Here is a 20,264-nt window from a genome sequence, read left to right on the forward strand (position 1 = left end):
TCTGAGTCCTCTTCTCACTCTTATCCTGGTTGTGATTAATCTGCCTGTCAGTTTCCTGAACAACTTCAAGGAGGGATCCCCCGCCCCCCACTCGCTTAATGACCTGGCGTTGCTTAGATTGGCAAAAAAGATAAAAAGAAGAAAAGCTCCCCCTCCCCCCACTTTTAAACAAAGAAGCTTCTCTCAGCAGAGGATGGTGTCTCCAGGTTGGAAGGTTTTGAGACCCCACCTGTCCTGTACATTTAAAAACAGGATCATGCTGCTTTAAGCATCCATGGCTTCCTTCATTATCATTGGGTACTGAAAGTGGTCCCATCACAGCACTACATAGCTCCTTGCAGAGGAGGGTTGACTGTTAAAGCACTGTGATAACTGCAGCTTCGTTTTGTCTGCTTTCTGCATTTTTATCCCACCTTTTTCTCAAGGTGAGGCTGAAAGGACATCGCTTCATGGGCAGCGTCCTGGGGTCTGCGTGTCGGAGGTGGGTGGAGCAAGAGGCAAAAGTGGGCAGAGCAACAGATAATGTTTTTGTGGTAGGTTACCTTCCAACTGGGCAAATACCAGAGGTTTGTACATGTGCCCACAAGCCAGATCCAGAGGCATGGATCCAGGCCCCTATGCTGTGTACACTTCAAGCACTTGAATCACATGGCTTCTTCCCGAAGAGTCTTGGGAGCTGTAGTTTTATGCACTTCCCAGCATTCTTAAACTACAGTTCCCAGAATTCCTTTGGGGCAAGTGCGGGGCGTGTGCACAGCCCTCCTTTTTTAAACAATGCATTATCCCGCTAGCGTTTTAAATCATGTGTTAACAAAAGCTCTTTACAAATGGGTGTTTGTTTATTCTCTAGCTTCCTGCCTTTCTAGACTGGTGCCCTGCAGGTGACAGAAGCATTCCCTCTCCCCCCCCCCCGCCCGTTTCACATTTGCTCCTCCCCCCCTTTCCTCATCCAGGTGTTGCACAAAATTTTTTTAAAAAAATGTGACCGGACTGGTCAGGGCAGGGCTGCAACCTTACTTAACAATGCCACTTCCTTATTGTATAAAAACAACAACAAAAGACTTTGTGGGTTTAGATGGCACTTTTAGGATGGCTTGGTTTTGTTTTGCTTTTCCCCCAGCAGCTGTGGGGAGTTTCCCAGCCTTTTCCCAGAACCCTGAAATATTGATTCTTTATGTATTTATTTGCATTTATATAATCCCACCTTTTCCTCCAAGGAACCTAAGGTAGAGTACCTGGTTTTCCCCACTTCTAATTTCATTCATTTCATTCCCACAACAACCTTGTGAGGTAGGTTGGGCTGAGAGACAGTGAGTGGTCCAAAGTCTCTCCCTGAGCTTCATAGCTGAGTGGGAATTCAAACCTCGGTCTCCCAGGCGTCTTGTCCAGCACTCTAACCGCTGCACCACACTGTCTGTCCCTCCTTTTTTAAAATTTTAACAAAGGTCACGTTTTTGGCTTTAAGCTAGAAAACTTTGCAGTTTGGGGGGTTAGGTTGTTCATATGTGTGCCTTCCATCCAGGTTCTGAAATTCCATGCCAACACTTTGGGGCACAAATTCTGGCCCCAAACCAACCCAAAACTTGTATTAGTTTCTCCTTGCTATCTCCCCCTTATGCTTAAATAATAATAATAGTAATAATAATGATGATGATGAAAAGAGTTTGGCAAGATAAAATCAGAAATTGAACTTGGTCACTGTCCTGTTCAAGGAAGAAAGTCTAAGGCCTGTCTGAACTTTTTTTTGCCTAGCTCAGAACTCCCCTGAATCAACCCTGTCCTTTTCTGTCTGAAACGGACCCTCTAGGTCAGTATTGTGTACACCAGGGCTGTCAAACTCCCAAGAGTCTGTGATCTACCCATGGGGGGGGGCATGTTTCAGATCAAAGTTGTTGAGCTATTTTTAGGGAGGCAAGTCGACATAAATTGATAAACAATAAACCATCACACCAATAAATCATTCCGCAATCAACTTCTAACAAGTCGACCTGTCTATCGCGGTCAACCTGTTGGACACCCCTGGTCTACACCAGCTAGCAGCAGCTCTTGAGGTTTCAGACAGGAAAGATGCCGGGATTTGAACTCGAGACCTTTTGCATGTTAAGCAAGTGAATGCATCCAATGAAGCCCATGAAAACACGCGCCATAAATAACGTTGGAAGCAGCCTTATACTGAGTCAGGCCCTTGGTCCATCTAGCTCAGTGTTGGCAACTGACTGGCTGGCAGCAGCTGTCCAGGCTTTCAGGCTGAGGTCTCTTCCAGCCCTTCCTGGAGATGCTGTCCGGATCGCAACCTGGGATTTCCTGCATGCAGGGCTGATGCAGTTCCCCAGAGCCACCCCACTTCCCTTTCCCCTGAATGTATTATTTGGTTTGAAGGTGTCACGAGATTTTAACAAGAAGCCAGAAAGCCTGGTTTATCATTCCTACGCATGTAACCACAGTGTCCTAGCAGCCTGCGATACTCTAGCGCCGAAACATTTTCTGGGCAAACTCCAACCAAAGTGCCAAAGTTGTGTGGCCAAGTTGGTTCTGCAAACTGGTTGTTTGTTTGGCTGCGTCTCCAGTCTGGTGTGAGAAAGCAGATACAAATGACATTCCCCAAATGCACTTGGCCAGCTCTGCATCTCATAGCGTACAATTAAGTTCCCTCTGTGCTTAAACCCGTGGCTGTGAATGTGATGCATTGCCCACAAGCCTGTTTGGCGATGCCGGTGATTGTTGCTTGCCTGCTGCTGCTGCTGCCTCTTACACAAGCAAGGGGAGTGATGCCAATGGGGAAACCAAGGCCTGCAGTGGCCACTTTCGGTGGACAGTCTTATCAGCTTCCTGGAAAGGACAGGGTGAGAACAATACTGTACTGACCGTGGGTGGTTTAGGGTTTCTCCCCACGAGAGCCGATAGCCGAGGGCTTGCCTCCCATGCAAAAGGATGCAGGTTGGATCTCACCCATCTCAGGAAGAGTCGGGTCATTGGCCTGTCTGGCTCAGCGCTGTCCACACTGGCTGGCAGCAGCTCTCTGGAGTTTTGTACAGGGGGGGGCATTCCTAGACTTGCCTGGAGGTGCAGGAGGTGGTGGAACCTGGGACCTTCTGCATGCAAGGCAGGTGTCCTACCACCCAGCTACAGCCCTAACCCACCGGGGGTGGGCTTTGGGCGTTCATATTTCAGCAGTGCCATGTGCGAGGCCAAAATTCAGTGCCCCCTGCTTCTCACTTTCCATTCTGCACATGCACTACACCATAGTGGCGATGCCCTGCAGTGCCCCCCACGGCTTGGCGCCAGTGCGGGGGAACCAATTAAAGGTAAAGGGACCCCGACCATTAGGTCCAGTCATGACTCTGGGGTTGCGGCGCTCATCTCGCGTTATTGGCCGAGGGAGCCGACGTACAGCTTCTGGGTCATGTGGCCAGCATGACAAATCCGCTTCTGGTAAAGCAGAGCAGCGCACGGAAACGCCGTTTTCCTTCCCGCTGTAGCAGTACCTATTTATCTACTTGCATTTTGACGTGCTTTCGAACTGCTAGGTTGGCAGGAGCTGGGACCGAGCAACGGGAGCTCACCATAGCTGCCAAGTTATCCCTTTTTTTCAGGGATTTTCCATTATGCTGAATAGGCTTCCTCGCGAGAAAAGGGAAAACTTGGCAGCTATGGAGCTCACCCCGTTGCGGGGATTCGAACCGCCGACCTTCTGATCAGCAAGTCCTAGGCTCATTGGTTTAACCCACAGCTCCGCCCGCTCTGCTCTAAATCCACTTCTGCCCCAACCCACAGTTGGGGGCACAAAAATAGCTGGAGACCCACGTTTGGGAAATCACTGCTTTAACCGGAGTTCCTTTCTTTCCCAAACTTGAGTATCCAGCTGTTTTTGGACAATTCCCACCATCCCTTTCCTGTTAGCTAGGAATGGTGGGAGTTGTAGTCCAAAAACAGCTGGAGACCCAAGTTTGGGAAACACTGGGTTAAAGGATCAGTAATGGGGACTGGGAACACAACTTGAAATTCTCCACTAACACACACACACAAACTGCAGCCTATATACTGTATGTATTAATCTTGCACATTCCAGTTGCATAACACATTTTTTTCTCGAGGCTGGAGGGTGAATTTGCACAATTCTGGTATATGCTTGTAGTCATAGGCTGTTGAAGGATAAGGCCGCCAATGGGAATCACAGTTTCACCTGGGTTCTCCCATTTGAGGCATCCGGTTGGGCACTGTGAGAACAGGATAGGCCATTAGCCAGATCAAGCCTCTTTCTACACTTTGATGGCTAGGTGAGCCTTTGGCCTGATCTCTTAAGGCCCTCCTTATGTTCTCAGAATGAGCTACACAAGGCACAGGAACCTTGGCCAGCCTTCTCTTTAGCAACCGTTCTGGGCGCTGAGTTTCAGCAGCACTTTCAAGCTTACCTCCATGAGGACTAGTAACTTACTTCTTAAAAAAAAAACCCCAAGAAAGTAGAACTACTATAGGGTGGGGATAAAATTGTGACTTTGGTATGGTCCTAAGGGATCAGCACACCTGGATCGTGTCTTGCCTAAAGATGCTCAAGAAACGCTTTCTTTCTGCCCAGTTCTTAATCTGTAAAGAAGCAAATAGTCCAAACAAGGCGTGCAGTTCTCTTCCTCCCATTGCTTCCTGACTCTTTATTTGCCTGTTGATGCTGCCTCCCAGGAGAACATGTCCTCCACCCACAAACTCCCTAATATACACGTGCGTCTGATTACCCAGATATGCATAATTTTAAGGGATTGCCTGTGATGGATGTGTGTAATTAAGGAGTCCTAAATTAGCCACTGGCAGTAGCAAATTGGCCACAAACCGGGCAGAGTTCAGCCCCACCTATGCTCGCCCACTTTACATAATGTGTTGGCATAACCCTGGCATGTGCCACAGTAGCTACAGCTACTGGGTAAATTGAGCTTATTCAGAGAGCAGAAGCCTTGGCAAATAATACAAGGGGAGGCCGCCCATTGTACCACTGCGTGAGTCCCTGTTCTTTGGGCCAAATTTGCTGCAAATTAGAATAAATGCCCAGATCCTGGCTTGGTGCTTCACACTTCCTTCGTCTTGCACACACACTCTCTGCAAACTTCTGTTCAGCAGTTCTGGTCTGTAGGGTTGAATCCAGTGCTCACCCTACTTAGAGTAGTCCATCAATTTCAATGTGCCTACTCTGAATGCAACCCATGGACTGCAAATAGTAAATTCATAAAGGAGGAGGCTGCCCATTGCAGCTCTTTGTGAGTCCCTGTTCTGCAGCAAATGGGAAGAAAGCACGCAATAGTGCCTTAAACCCTGGCTGTGAGTGCTTCACACTTTCTTTGCAGCGCACACCATTTCCTGGGTATCGTGTGAGCTGGCCTCTCCACTTCCAATTCGGAGAGAGCAGGGCTTCGCCACTGCCAGAAGCTTAGGGGAAAACGCTGGTCAAAGAACACAAGTTATGTAACATCCCCAGGGCGATCTTTCCCGACCTCCTTTTAAAAAAAAGTTCTTAGCAGAGGAAGACGGCCAGAATCTTGCCTTCCCTGTTTACTGGCTAGGTCAGTGGACTACTACCTCTGCCATCAGCCTTGCCGAGGATGGGTGTGGGTGGGAACAACAGCTCTGTTTTCTCTCCGCGTGGACCCATGTCAAAAGAGCCATCTTTCACCTTGGCCTTTGTCTACAGGGCTTGGAAGATGTGTTGCCTGCTTCTGTTTCCTGTGTTGCTAGAGCGTAGAAGGGTTTTTCCACACAGCTTTTATAGTGTTTTCAAAAAGGTCGGCTCGCTGTTTCCCTTTCGTTCTCGCTGCCCGGCTCCAGAGGGCCAGAAGTCGCCAGCTTCTTACTTAATCGGGCATTTGCTGCCTTAAACAGGAAGATGGTGGTTCTTGTGGATTTGTTACTGCTTTGCTAAAGGGGCTGAAAGCTCTAGATTTTGGCATGTTTTGCAGTTAATCTGTGAAGCATAGCTGTATAGGCACTATTTCTGATTACTGCGGCATCACAGTTTGTTCTGACTTCCATGGTGAGTGGTTCCCCAACCCAAGTCTGCTTTGCAGAATGTGGGGGGGGGGCAGATGACTTTTTTCCTACCAGCTTTGGGGATGGGGGTGTCATTTTGTGTGATGTAAAACATTCCCAAAGTTGTGCTTATGTGCATTCCCGCCCGCCCCCCACTGAGGGCCGGCAAAGAAACAATTGTGATTTTGCAAAGCTGATTTTGATGCAAGGTACGAGATGTTCCCTCACCAGGGACTAGAATGCTGGATGATTTGAAATCAAATTTAAGCAGCTGTCAAGGCTTGTCCTTGTCAGGGACTAGAATGCTGGATGATTTGGGATTTTTCAAGCAGCTATTCCTGAAGGGGTGCCCTTTTAATTGCAATTGGCGACCCATTCCCCCTAATGGAGCCACCGCTTGAGCCTTGCTTCTTGGCTTCTCCTAGAATCCTCATAGCAAATTCCATGTTCAGGATTGAAAATAACACTGCTCCTATCATGACACTGTTATGCGAACCTGTTGTGAGGCCTCTCCCGGGGTAGCTGTGTCCCCTTCTGGTCGTTGCACCTTTTTTTTTTTTAAAGGTATTGTACACCTGCCAGTCAGTGCAGACAATACTGAGCTAGGTGGTCTGACTTGGTATTAAGGCAGCTTCCTATGCTTCTATATCATAAGAGAAGGGCTGTAGCTTAGTGGTAGAGCATGTGCTTTGCATGCAGGAGGTCCCAGGGTCAATCCCCGCCAGCATCGCCTGGTGGGCAGTTTTTGAAATTCTTCAGGTGCCGCGGGTCCCTGAGGATCATCTAGTCCAACCCCCTGCAATGCAGGGATATGCAACTGTCCCATAGGAGGATCAAACTTGTAACTTTTGTGTTATCAGCACCGAGCTCTAACCAACTGAGAGATGAGGTTTGGAAATCTTTGAAGTGATCCATGAGGACTTCTGCCCCTTGCCAAACAAATCTCACAATCACTCCTCTCCCTGCCCCCCCTTCCAAAAAAAATGTCTTGGCTGTTAATGTTTGTATTTGGAAGGGGCTCTCATAACAGGGGACTTTCCTTTTTGAAGTTTTGAGTTTTTGTCTGCTGTTTGGACAAGCGTTGCTTAATCCGCTTCATAAGATTCCCGGAACTGTCCCTGAAAGCTCTCATTTCAACAAAGGAACTCTGGGGGAAAGGCTAAAAGTCAAACTAAGGCCCCACTTTTCCTGGGGCACCCCTTGAAGCCTCCACGGGCAATGGGCTGGCGACCCCTGATGGGAACCCAATAAAAATTGCCTGGCTCCTTTACCCTGGATCCTTGTTTCATTCTTGTGGGGTGTTCCTGATCCCCAAGAGTATAACAGGATATACTGCAGCACCATTACCCTTCATAGTCGCTGAAGGGCTTTGACCAAAATTGTGGGTGCCCCATGCGACAAAAAGTAAAACCGTGCCTCTGTAAGAGGCAAGAGCAGTGACTCATACTGAGGGGCAACAGGCAGCCACCTCTCCACAGGTAACTTTATGTACGGTATTGGTTGCAACTGATCCAGTGCGGAGTTATGGGGATGGAATTTGCTGTTGCACCATCAGCGAATGCTGATTGAAAATATGTGCAATTTCCAGGAACAGCAATTCGTGCAGAGGTGCAATGGGCAGCCTTCTCAGTCTGATTGTACTTCTTGTTTTTTTTAAGAAAGATTTAAATTGTTCCTCAGTTGCAGCACACCTTGTAGCGATCAGTTTGCTGATTTCTGTGGCTGACTGTGTGAGCTTCTCTGTCACCGGGGATTTAGTCAGGGTGTGTTGGAGGGTTTTGTTGTTGTGGGGGTGTGTTTTTTGTTTTGTTTTGCTTTCAAAGGAAGCATCTCAGCCAGGCTTAACCACCAAAACCAGCTCGGTGGAGCTGCTTCCGTTACTGGGTTGGCAGTGGCGGGGAGGGGAGAGATCATGCGTCTCCCCTTCCTCTTGCCAGACTCTTCTGGATCAAGAATGAGTAATGGCTACTTGCAGGAGAGATGTCTTCTTGGTGGTGTCCCCCATGTGTGAAACTCGCTTCCTATTAAGGTTCAACTGGGTGAACCTGGGTGAACATCTTTTCACAGCCAGGTACATTGTGTGCTGCCCAACCTTTATAATGCTGTGATGCAGGGTGGGCAGGTGTGGTTGTGTTGTGTCATGGGAAGCTGCCTTATCAGACCGCTGGTCCACCTAGCTCAGTATTGTCAACGCTGGCTGGCAGCAGCTCTCCTGTGTTTCAGACAGGGGTCTCGCCCAGCACTACCTAGAGATGCTGGGGATCAAACCTGGGACCTCTGCGCACAAGGCAGATGCCCTACCACTGAGTTGCAACCCTTCTAAATTATGCGCACCTTTTAAAATATGTTGCTAGTCTCTTAGACACCTTCTTGTACGACAAGCGGCTGACAGCCGAAATAAAAGCAGTATCGAACGATCCCTAGAGGAGGAACGATTTGTGACCTGGTGTGTTGCTAAAACACACACCTGGTTGTCTGCGTAAGACTCGTCATCCCCACAAGTGCGCAAGAGCGCCTCCTTGGAGCGCATGTCTGCATTGCTTCCCCTTTTGGCTGAACTGTGCCCAGGCCTGGCTCCTTTTGGCAGGGGGTGGTGTGTGCTCAGTTTCCCCTTTAATTAGAGAGCTCTGTCTGAGCTGCTGCCAGCCCAGCTGCTCTGCGGTTACGCCTCTGTCCAAGAGAGAGAGAGGCATCGGAGGTGTCCAATTAGCTGCAGGCCACCTTCCTGTCTTGGCGTGATCTCATTCTTCAGATGTTGCTTTCTGGTTCCCGAAGCTCTGGAGAGGACAAAAGAGGGTGATGATGATGAACTGAGGCCGCCTTCTGGAAGCCTGTTAAGCCAGCTTTTGGCTTGTGCAAAATGGAATAGGTAATGCTGTCTTTTTCCTGTTTTATTTGCAGCGCCAGGGTGAGTTGTTTCAGGCCCAGGGGCCAAATCCGGCCCTCCAGCTGGAGTTGTTTCTGGCCCTTGGGACTCTCCCAGGGCCACATCACCTTTCTGGCACTGATTTAAATCTTGCCCTTGAGTTTGTTTTTGCTTGAGCTCTGATCATGCCTCTTGCTTGTCTGTACAGTATAGGGAGAAGGTTTTGGGTGCGTGTGTGCAGGGCCGGCTCTAGGTAGACCCCCGGTGGCTTGGCGCACCGGGCCGGTAGGCAGGGCGCCACGGCAGAAACCATGCTGCGCCCTGCGAGGGCGGGGGTGCCGGAGCGATCTCAGCGCCAGGGCGCGCGACCTGCTCGAGACTGCCCTGTGTCTGTGTGTGTTTAAACTAGATTATTGTGCAATGGTAGAATCCACATTCTTGCTCCACCCACTTTTGCCTCTGGCCCCGCCCACCAATGGGACGTGGCCCTCGGAAGGTTGCCAAAAAAGTTACGGGGCCCTCAGGCTCAAAAATAATCAAATGATCAGCTTTGCCTCTTCTTTATGTTGCTGTTGGTGTATATACCTTTTTCAAGCCAGGGTGCCTATAAAGTGTTTGTGTGCAAAATTTATATATATACTCTGTCTGTGCTTGACACAAGGTCTGATTCACTCTCCCTACCATTTCCCCCCCCCCCCCATGCCAAGCAAAAATCCTGATCATGACTAACGGTTATGACTGCACCTGGCAGCCTTTCTGGGAGATTGCCTCATTCCAGGAAATGTTTAAAACATTTTTTTTCTTAGAAAGCGAGTTCCCACCCTTATTATTACTATTTTTTCAAATGTTTTCGCCATCTCTTCTGCCTCTTTCCCCCCCCCCCCAAAAGAACCCCACAGTGGACCTGGCGTCTCTGCCATATTACAGAAGATCCCTTGTTATAAAGCAAACTGGAATGTAGATTTTGTGGTACTTCTCTGAGGATGGGTGTGAGTGAGGGTGACTCTCCAAAGCCACTGCTACAAGATGGTCATCATAACTTGGTGCCTGTCCACTGCATTTTCCTTAAGGGGATCAGAACTTCTTCACTTAAGAGTTTCCCGACTCTTATAGAGCGGCTCCTTTCTGATCTGTCTTGATCTAACGTGGATCATTCTGGAGAAGCAAAACAGGGTGTGTGTGTGTTTTGATTATCTTACCCTGTTTTTCCCCCACACAAACTCTTCCTCCCCCCTCCACTCCCTTGGATTTCCACTAACATTTTGGGATTATTTTTGCCAAGCATGGATGGAATGTGGAACTATGAACACTCCGATGAGTTTGTTTTCCATGTTTTGGTGATGAAATTGGGGGGGGGGGTAATTAGGGACTTTAAAAGCGTTGGTTTTGAAATAATAAAGCTTTTTATGGCTCCAGACCCTGTTGTTATTAATAATAATATTTCCTTTATATCAACCCTTTCCTCCAAGGAGCTCAAAGTGGTGCACATAGTTTGTCCTCTTCCATTTTATCCTCGCAACTCTCTGAGGGCAGGCTCGGCTAAGAGACTAGCCCAGGATTGCGGTACATCAAATGAGCTCTAACCGCTGCACCACCCTGGCCCATGTAATAAATAAGTAAATAATAAATCTTGGGAGTCTGGGGCAGGGGGAAGAGTGGTGGTCAAGCTACCCTAAGGTTGCTAGGCAACACGGAACTCTACTCCCAGGCTTCCCTTTGGCAACAAGGCAGTATGACAATCGGAGTCTTATTTTCAGAATGTGGAACCTCGCCAGCCTTCTGTGTTTAGGAAACGTGATTCAAGTTGCCAGCCTAGAACCTACCAGGCCTTCTCATAGGATGGCTGAGTGGCTGCCTGTCCCGTGCTTGTTTTTCGTCTACTGTTCATCCTTTATCTGCTCCGGCAAGGCAAATGGGTTCTGTGCCTCCCACCACACGGCCTCCCATGTGTGAAGTTTTAATGTTTAACTCTTCTTCCCCGCTTCTTGTTTTTCTCCTTTCCATCCATTAGGCGATTCTGACGGGATCTCTCGTAGCAACCTGTGAGTGCTTGAATGACACCCATGCACAGCCAGCGCGATTGATGAGCCTGCTTTGGGTGCCTATTAATAGACGGTAGAGATGGGGCAGAAAGTCACCGGCGGGATAAAGACTGTGGATATGAGGGACCCGGCTTACAGGCCCCTGAAACACGAGCTCCAGGGGCTGGATTACTGCAAGCCGACCCGCTTGGACCTCCTCCTAGACATGCCCGCCGTCTCCTATGAGATTCAGCTGCTGCACTCGTGGAACAACGACGACCGATCGCTCAACGTCTTTGTGAAGGAGGACGACAAGCTCATATTTCACCGGCATCCGGTGGCCCAGAGCACAGATGCAATCCGGGGCAAGGTGGGCTACACGCGGGGTCTCCACGTCTGGCAGATCACCTGGGCGATGAGGCAGCGCGGCACGCACGCGGTGGTTGGCGTGGCCACGGCGGATGCCCCCCTGCACTCGGTGGGGTACACGACGCTCATCGGGAACAACCACGAGTCGTGGGGGTGGGACCTCGGGCGGAACCGGCTGTACCACGACGGGAAGAACCAGCCCAGCAAGACATACCCAGCCTTCTTGGAGGCCGACGAGACTTTCATCGTGCCAGACTCGTTTTTGGTGGTGCTGGACATGGACGATGGGACCTTGAGTTTCATCGTGGACGGACAGTACATGGGGGTTGCTTTCCGGGGACTCAAAGGGAAAAAACTGTACCCGGTCGTGAGCGCCGTGTGGGGCCACTGTGAAATTAGGATGCGCTACTTGAATGGGCTTGACCGTACGTATCCTCTCTTCTTCATTTTTTCCTACCTGGACTTGGGAGTCTGAATTGGCTCCTCTCTCTGAGTCACTGTTCTAGGGTTGCCCCTTTTCGGTCTTTCCACCTGCTGAGTAATTTTGTTGTCGAGTTACTCCGTTGTAGGCATTTATGCTGCCTTTGGAGCGGGAGGGTGCCTGTTGCATCTCAGAATGACGCATTACTCTGGGCTGGTCTACCTCTAAGCCAGGCGATTGTGTGTGGCTTTTCAGAGGGCAGGTAATTCCCTTCCTCCTTCTCTTCAGCACTTTTGAAATTAATCTGTTGAGGGTAAACAAACCTCCCATTTTGACTCAGAATTAAAATCAAGAACTTAGGGGACTCCAGGTCTGGAGGTTTTCCACTGAGCTATCCTCCCTGGGTCCTCCATATATTTCTGTGAATGCATGTATGCTTCAATGCATGTATGCAACAGGCCAGCCATTTGTCTGCTTATCTACATACAGTAAATTCCTCTTAAGGATAAGAGGGGTTTTGTGCTGAGTCACAGCTTTTGAAAATGACTCAGTGAAAAATATCTGGCCTCTAGTCCTTTTTAGCCTGTCTTCTCCCTGTGGCGTGTGACACCTTCTGTTGTCTGTCTCTGGTTTCTCCCAGCTGCAAACACTTTAGTGGCACATCCTGTGTTTTATTAGCCCCATGCAATTTGCAAATGTGTGTATACTTGGCAGGGGAGCCTGCTTCTCAAAACGGAAGTGGGCACAGATTGCAGGAAGCACAGGAGGGGCGGTGTTCCTCGCTTCCTCCTCCCCACCCAGCCGCCCCACCATCCCAGTGGGGATCCCCTTTTAAGTGAAGTTATACTGGGCTATCCCAGCATCCTCCTTTGCACCTGTTGTTCAGAGGAGACATGACAGGCAGAGGCATCCCAGGAAAACCTAAGCAGGCCCCGTTGAAAAGTGGTTAAAAGACTAGCTCACTTCCTTTTGCTACGTGAAACCCACACAGTTCATTGCTTTAGTGTCTCTTTGTGAAAATGACAGTTAAGAAGGGCAGGTAGAACTGAAGTACAGTACAGGTTCATATGGGCTAGGGAACTACCCATAATGTTCCAAGTGGGGGATGTTTCTGTGATCCCAAAGTACCCAGCAGCAGGCGAGGTGGCCCACTGCCTCCCTGCGTGATTACCTGTTCTGGCCTCACTTTGTGTGGATCAGCAACTTCTGGGTTCAAGTGTGGATGCTTCTGCTTGGCACTCTGATTGACCAGTGCCTGACTCATTCAGTAACCCCCGACGCAGAAGTGAAGCAGGCAAGGCTGCCCATTCCCCCAGAAGAGGCAGCCTGTCGCATCTGTGCATGAGTGGGCATGCCTTGTACCTGGTCCAGGAGGTGGCACTCAGAACATTGACAACTAGAATCCAAAGCATCTGGAGGGCCGCAGGTTGGAAGAAACTATGATCGCTGGGGCTACCAGTCGCTGAAAACTACAGGAGGGGGCTTGCTCTTGTGATGGAGTCTCACTTGCCGCTTTCCATCTGATTGGCCGCTGTGAGAATAGGATGCTGGACTAGACAGGCTGTTGGCCTGACCTAGCAGACTCTTCTTACATTCAATTTTGGCAACCAGCAAGGCACTCTCAGGCTCAAGAGCCCGTGTCTCATATGTTGCACATTGCACATTCCTGGTTTTGGTGTCTTCTCCAAAATCCCCCCCACCCCAGAAATGGGTTTGCCGACACAGCTGGCTTTCAGATGCAAAGTGTAGACTTAGCAGCCAGATGGAGCACACGCCAAAGCTTCCCCTGCCTTCTCAAGCCCAGATCTTATTGCCCTCTCTTAAGAAACGAAACTGGATCCTTTTTCACGTGGTGCATAGTTAAACTGTGGAACTCACTCCCACAGGATGCAATAACAGCCACCAACTTGGATGGCTTTATAAAAAAAAAGATAATGCCACTTAGGCCTTTCTTTCCCTAGCCAGCCAGGGTTTTTAAAAAGAAATAAAATGTAAGTATTGGAAGAGAAAGTAGTCCATATTCTGCACTAAGAGAACCTGGGTTTTGAAACCTCTTTTTAACCCAGTTTGCGTAAGTCTGAGTGTTTGTGCAGAGTCTCTTTCTGACTATGAGGAGCCGCTCCAGACCTAAACTTGGTGCTGAATTCCTGCCCCTGGAAATTCTACTTACTAAGTTTGTTCACCTGGCTCTCAATATTGCGCCAGCAGCTCTCTGCAACCTTCAGGGCTAGTAAATTGTGTTGTTGTTTTCTTCCATGAAGTTATGGTTATCAGGATGGCCTGTTCTGCAGTTGACTAGAATTGCAACACTGGCCTTCTCGATCTAGAAAAGGCAGCTGCTGGGGGGGGGGCGGAGAACGTGTGTGGCTGGACCTAGCTGGATCTATTCATTTGCCTGCAGGTTACATCGCCATAGCCTTTAGACTGAAGGATTCTCCTGCCGCAGCCTAGAATGGGGGCTTCTTGGCAAAATAACATTCAAGCTACCGGTTTGGCAGGTCATGGCTGCCACAGGCCCTTTTAACATTTGGTTGTATGCAACACCTGAGCCCAAGGCATTACCTGTTTTTGCTCTGTGCCAAACTGAGAGGCTCCGTGGGGCGGTTTGTTGCATGCCAATAGTTGTGCAATAGAGATGGCCATGCAGTCAGTACACAAGTGTGTTTTGAGTTACGCTTGCATCAATCTGCAAGCAGAAATTAGGAAGCTCTAGTGGAGCTGGGGGCTGTTTCTTTTTAAAACCTAGAGCAACCTTTGCCAACCTGGTTGTCCTAAAAAGGAAGAGGCACTCAGGACCCATTCAGAGGGCCCTCTGACTGGCTGGATGGTAGAGCATCTGTTTTGCATGCAGAAGGTCCAGTCTGCAATGGCATCTCCAGGTAGGGCTGGGAGAGACTCCCTGTCTGAAATCCTAGGGCAGGCATAGGCAAACTTGGCCCTCTAGATGTTTTGGGACTACAACTCCCATCATCCCTAGCCGACAGGACCAGTGGACAGGGATGATGGGAATTGTAGTCTCAAAAAATACCTGGAGGGCCAAGTTTGCCTACGCCTGTCCTAGGGAGCCACTTGGCCCTCCAACTGTTATTGGACTACAACTCCCATCGTCCTTAGCTAGCAGTAGTCAGGGGTGATGGGACTTGTAGTCCAAAAACAGCTGGAGGGCCGAGTTTGGGAAACCCTGGTGTAAACAGTACTGATCTCACTAGTCTGGACAAGGAACACCGAGCTGAGCTTTCCAACTTCCCTGGTGGATGCAGAATGCACTTGGACTTCACCAATGACTTCGTGTTCCAGAAGTTTGAAGTTATATTTCTCTCTTCCTCTGCCTGCTGCCCCCGCCCCCAGTTTTCCAAGCCAGCCGGCGGTCTTCCTTGTGATCAAGGCGCACGTCTTCAACTACCTCAGTGGAAAATGTGTCTGGGGAGGAAATTGCAGCTGGCAGTAAGTCACTGCGCTGAGGCTCTGCCCAAATGAAAAGGGAGTTTTTGTTGCCCGTATCTGTGACGTCGGCTCTGTGCAGGGGGGTCTATGCAGGTGTCCTGCCTGCAGAGTCGGTCAGCGAGCAGGGTGGGGCTCCTTTTCAGGAAATCTTAAGTCAACAAGATGCAAATTTCCTCAGATCCTTGCCAGGAGAGAAAGATGCTACCTGGATTAAGATCAGCCGGTGCTCCCAGCTGGGAAGAAGTGTTGCAAAGTTGTGGGATGTTTTTCCAGGGCCTGTCTTGAGAAGGGCAGTAGCTCCGTGGTGGTGTTTGCCTTGCATGCAGAAGTCCAGGTAGTTACCAGGTAGTGCCGGCTGGGAATGCCTCTTCTCTGAAAACCCTGGAGAGCCGCTGCCAGTCAGTGTAGGCAGTACTGAGCTAGATGGATCAACTATCTGATTCAGAATAAGGCAGTTTCCTATGTTGCAAGGAAATGGCCATAGCTCAGTAGTAGAGCACCTGCATTGCATCCAGGTGGTTCAGTCCCCACTATCTCCAGGTAGAACTGGCAAAGAACCCTGTCTGAAAACCCTGAAAAGCCTCTGCCAGTCAGTGTAGACACAGCTTGGCTAGATGGACCCAGTGGCTCAGTTGAAAGCAGTCTCCTGTGAGATCCTGAGTAGTTTTATTTATCTTCTTATTTATAAAAAATACTTATACTGTGTACTGCAATTTCTTTAGAAAAATCAAAGCAGTATAGACACACACACACACAACCAAAATTAATTAGCCAGCTAAGTGTTTTTTAAAAAGTCTTTTCATTAGCTGTCTGGTGTCCCTCTGGATATTGATGGTCTCCCATTATCCCTGACCATTGACCATGCTGGCCGAGACTGATGGGAGTTGGAGTCCAATCACACCTGGAAGTGTACCACATTGGCTACCTCTGGTGTAAAAGTTGCTGTAGGCACCTGTTCCATCTCTGTGAGAAGATTCTGCAACACTGGACAAATGACACAAGAGGCTTTGCTTCATGCTGAACTGAATGTGCAAGTGATTTTGAAGATTGAGCTTGGGGTATCAGTGTTTATGAAGGCCAGGGCTGATAGTTAGAACAAGATCTGGCAGGAAGTATCTTTTCATTCAAGAGAGATTGAGCCAGGCTAGCAGAACGCAGATGTGGCAAAACCTGGGGGCTATGCATGCGCTCCACATCCACAGGAGCGCATTGTGTACGGTGTTGGGTGCAGAAGGGTGGACGTGGTTTTCTTAAACTGCTGTATCTTGGCTGGGTTCTTTAAAAAAACAAAAACAAAACGGATTTGTCTGAAGTTTGGACAACTTCTGGCATTCAGTGTGTGGGGTGCTCCGTGCCAGATTTCAGACAGCTTGAAGAAATCCTCTTCATTTTATTAACATTTGGAGAACATTATTGTCGTGGAATGTTGTAAGAGACAGGCGCTCGCAGTGTGTCTGTGTTAAACAAGATATGTAGTCCTGTACCGAGGCTCTAACGGAGCTGCGTTTGTAGTCTGACGGCTGGACCAACTAGCTCAGTACTGCTGCTTATGACAATAATTGTAGTTGAAGAGTGCTGGGAACTGTACCTCTGTGAAGGGTAAACTACAGTTCCCAGGATTCTTATTGAGGAAGGCATTTGCTTTAAATGGATGGTGCGCAGGCAACCCTGGATTCTATACTGATAAACATCCTCTTTCTGCATGCTGCAAAGGGGTGCTTTGTACTTAATTCTTAATTCTTAGCACTGCTGTTAATGCTCTTTGGCCCTCATTTTTCCCTCTCCTGCAGCCGAACCTCTGCCTCTGATGGACCTTTGCCGGCGCTCCGTCCGCCTCGCTCTGGGCAAGGACCGCTTGAATGAGATCCACGCACTGCCACTGCCAGAATCCCTGAAGAGCTACCTTCTCTATCAATGACCCTCTCATTTTGGGGCGGGATGGACAGACACTCTCGCAAGAAGCAAAAGAGAGAGATGGATTGATTGGACTACAGTATTCTTGGATATTATATATATATATAGACATACATCAAACTTTCACTCTCCTGATCTGCTTCAGTCGATCCCAGCTTGGATCCACTCCCTCTCCCTATGCCAAAGTAGGGGGTCGGGGAGAGAAACCTACAATACATGCCTTTTGAAGAGCCCAACCTACTTAAAAAGCCATGTTCTGCCCTCCATAGATCTCTGTTGCAAGAAGCCGACATGATGCAATTAAAGGTACCAGGTGCTCAGATGGCGGTACAAGATGGTTTGCCACGGACCTGAGGATTTAATTTTTATATATATATAAAAAAACCTGCCCAGCAACACTTCAAGGAGAAGATGATGACACCAAAAATATTGCTCCGTGTGGACGTGTGTTTTTAAACGATACTGGAATAGGCAGCCGTTGTGGGTGTCAAAGAAATGTCTTATGCCCTGTATGCGAATCCTGCTCCTCTTTAATTTTGATTCTGTGTTGGCCTCTGCCTTCAGACCACTCAAATTGCTTGCCTTTCTTTTCTTTTTCTGGGAATTCACTTGAACCTGTAGCTTGGGAGTTGGAGATATGGGGGGTTACCATGGGATGAAGCTCCAGGAGCTCAGGGTTGGAGACCTTGTGGGTCATCTGGATGTTGTTATGCTACATCTCCCATTATGCCTGATCACTGGCCTCAGTGGCTGAGGCTGATGGGCGTTGGGGGGTCGACCAGCATCTGCAGGGCCACTGGTTCCCTATACCTGCTTGTGAAACAGCTAGAGAGCCCACCTTGGGCTAGGATGTGGTTGTGAGTGATGAAGCCTCAAGAATTTGCTCTCCTAGACTGGCTTTGCCTTAAGTTCCTTGGCAATACTCCCATCAGCTCCCCCTCTTTAGCCAAGTCTTGGTTTTAGTTTAGTTGACCTGTGACATGGGTTTAGAAATAGGCATGGAGTTGTCACCCAGCAGCATCTGAAGGACCGCAGTTTAGCCACCCCTGATTTAAAATCTGGGTGATGCCTGGGTTTATCTCCTGCTTTCTTAAGCCAGCCTCCTTTGCCATCACATTATGTTGGTCACAACCATTGTCGTTCCAGTCCTGTTGGTGGGATATGGAGAAAGATTTGGCCAAGCCAATGACTATAGTTTTCTTTGTAGTGTCTGCTCCTATCAGATTATTTTTTCATCAAAAGAGAATTCTCCATCTTTGCCTCACCCTGTCCCTGAACACAGCTATCTTGTCAGGCTACATTCTTACCGCACATTTAAAGCACGATGCTACCATGTTTAATAGTCATAGCTCTCCCATCAAAGAATTCTGGGAGCTGTGGTTTGTTCAGGGGGCTGAGAGTTGTTAGAAGACCCACCCACCTCATTCCCAGAGTTCCTTGTGAAGAAGGAATGATGGTTAATTCATTCTGGGAGAGAAATAGGGGTCTTCTAACAACTTGCGGCACCCTCGATAAACTACAGTTTCCAAAATTCTGGTGGGGGACAGGGGAAGCCATGACTGTTGAAAGTCGTGTCCTAGTGGTCAAATGAGTGTTTTGAATGTGGCCCTAGAATATCAGCTATGGATTGACCTTAGCACAGAAAGAGAGCTGAATCTTGTTGGGAGAAAACATGCCCCAATTTGGTGCAGGTCAGGAAGTGTCACTGTCCTTGAAGACTCAGAGTACATCCTCCATATGCAAGGCACACAAGGTTTTCATCTAGAAGAGCAAATGTTCTCCTTTATCCGAGCAACCTGAAGGCCTTCCCCCAAAAGCTTCTGAACTGCCATCACAGAGGGGTTTATTTGCACTTTTTTTTTTCCATTATGGGGGAGGAAAACAAATCTGCCTCTCACTTTCCCACCCTCACCATACTTGTGTCGGGTGTGTTCTGTATAGGTACAAATGAGCTTATTTGTTAGAAAATGTTAATATATATATTTTTTTGGGGGGGTTCTCCCCCCCTTTGTATAGAAAAGGACTGTTTGAGGGTTTTTTGTTTGTTTGTTTTTTAAAGAAATGCTGCTGTAGGGTTTTTTAAAAATGAAAATAGCGTAGTTTTTAAGAAGCACAGAACTGGTGCCAAGTTTGGATTTGGGAGGAGACCTTGACGTGCCTCCCTTTTTAAAGTCAACTGTTATAAGTGGGACACTTTTTCAAATTGCACAGAGGATTTTAATGTGTACAGAGCCGATGAATTTTAAACCAATCCTACTTGTGTCTTTTCCACTGACACCCTTATCACCTCTTTGGTGTCCCCCCCCCTTTTCTCCTGTTTTTGTTTCTCTATAGTCTTCTACCACCCTTCCCATCTCCTCTTTAAACCTCTTGGTGTATTTGGCTTGTACGGTTTTTAAATCTCTCACTAGTCCCACCCGCTCCGTCCCCCATTGACTGTAGATAATCAATAACCGAATTTAAAAATAAAAGTTTATTAAATATTGAGACAATAGCAGTTGTCATTTCAAACGGGCCCCACAATTAAGGGGAGTTTTCTGTGCGTTCTGCGATCCTGCAGTGGGGAAGGAAAAATGCGTATTGTGGCCTCCGGACTGACTGAATTGAATGGATTGAATGAATGAATTTTGCATTCCACCTTTCCTCCCCAAAGAACCTAGAGTGGCCAACAGATACACAATTTAAACAAAAGCAAAGCAAAAAATACTCAAAATCAAGTAAGAACGTTCTAAAAACCATTAAAATTTTGAAAAGCCAAAAAGCAGATACAGGCCATTCTTCCATCCAATGAACTCAAGGTTGCCGACATCAGTTCTATAGCCACCAAATGCCTGGGGAAACAGGAATGTTTCCGAATTCCTCCTGTAAGGATAATGATGGAGGTGTAGGCATACCTTCCTAGGGAGGGCATTCCACAACCAGGGAACCACCACTGAAACGGCCTGAGAACTCGGAAGTTTGGAAACTGTGTAAAAAGGGTTGTATCCAATGCTAATCCTCCTCAGAGCAGACTCGTAAAATTAACATGAGAGCCAGTGTGTTGTAACAGAGGGTGATGGGAAATGAGTAGGGAGACCAGGGTTCAAAACCCTCCTCACCCATGAACTTTACTGGGTGACCTTGGGCCACTCTACTATCTCTCAGCCTAAACTACCTCTTAGGATTGTGAGGATAAAACAGGGAGGAGAGGAACATGGGTCCCACCTTCTTGGAGGAA

At 48.4% G+C, this 20,264-nt stretch overlaps 1 protein-coding gene across 2 annotated transcripts in view; it reads left to right on the forward strand.

Annotated features, from left to right (window-relative positions):
* SPSB1 (splA/ryanodine receptor domain and SOCS box containing 1) overlaps window positions 1–19,098 on the forward strand; it is a 31,974-nt gene extending 12,876 nt beyond the window's left edge. For both annotated transcript variants that reach the window (XM_035119045.2, XM_035119044.2), the window contains exons 2-3: window positions 10,890–11,693; window positions 16,924–19,098. In XM_035119045.2, the coding sequence (XP_034974936.1) occupies window positions 11,000–11,693; window positions 16,924–17,051 (822 nt within the window). In that variant the 5' untranslated portion in view covers window positions 10,890–10,999 and the 3' untranslated portion in view covers window positions 17,052–19,098. The remainder of the gene's footprint in view (window positions 1–10,889; window positions 11,694–16,923) is intronic.
* The last annotated feature ends 1,166 nt before the right edge of the window (window positions 19,099–20,264 follow it).

The sequence above is a fragment of the Zootoca vivipara genome, chromosome 6 (assembly GCF_963506605.1).
Source record: "Zootoca vivipara chromosome 6, rZooViv1.1, whole genome shotgun sequence".
Lineage (NCBI taxonomy): Eukaryota > Metazoa > Chordata > Lepidosauria > Squamata > Lacertidae > Zootoca > Zootoca vivipara.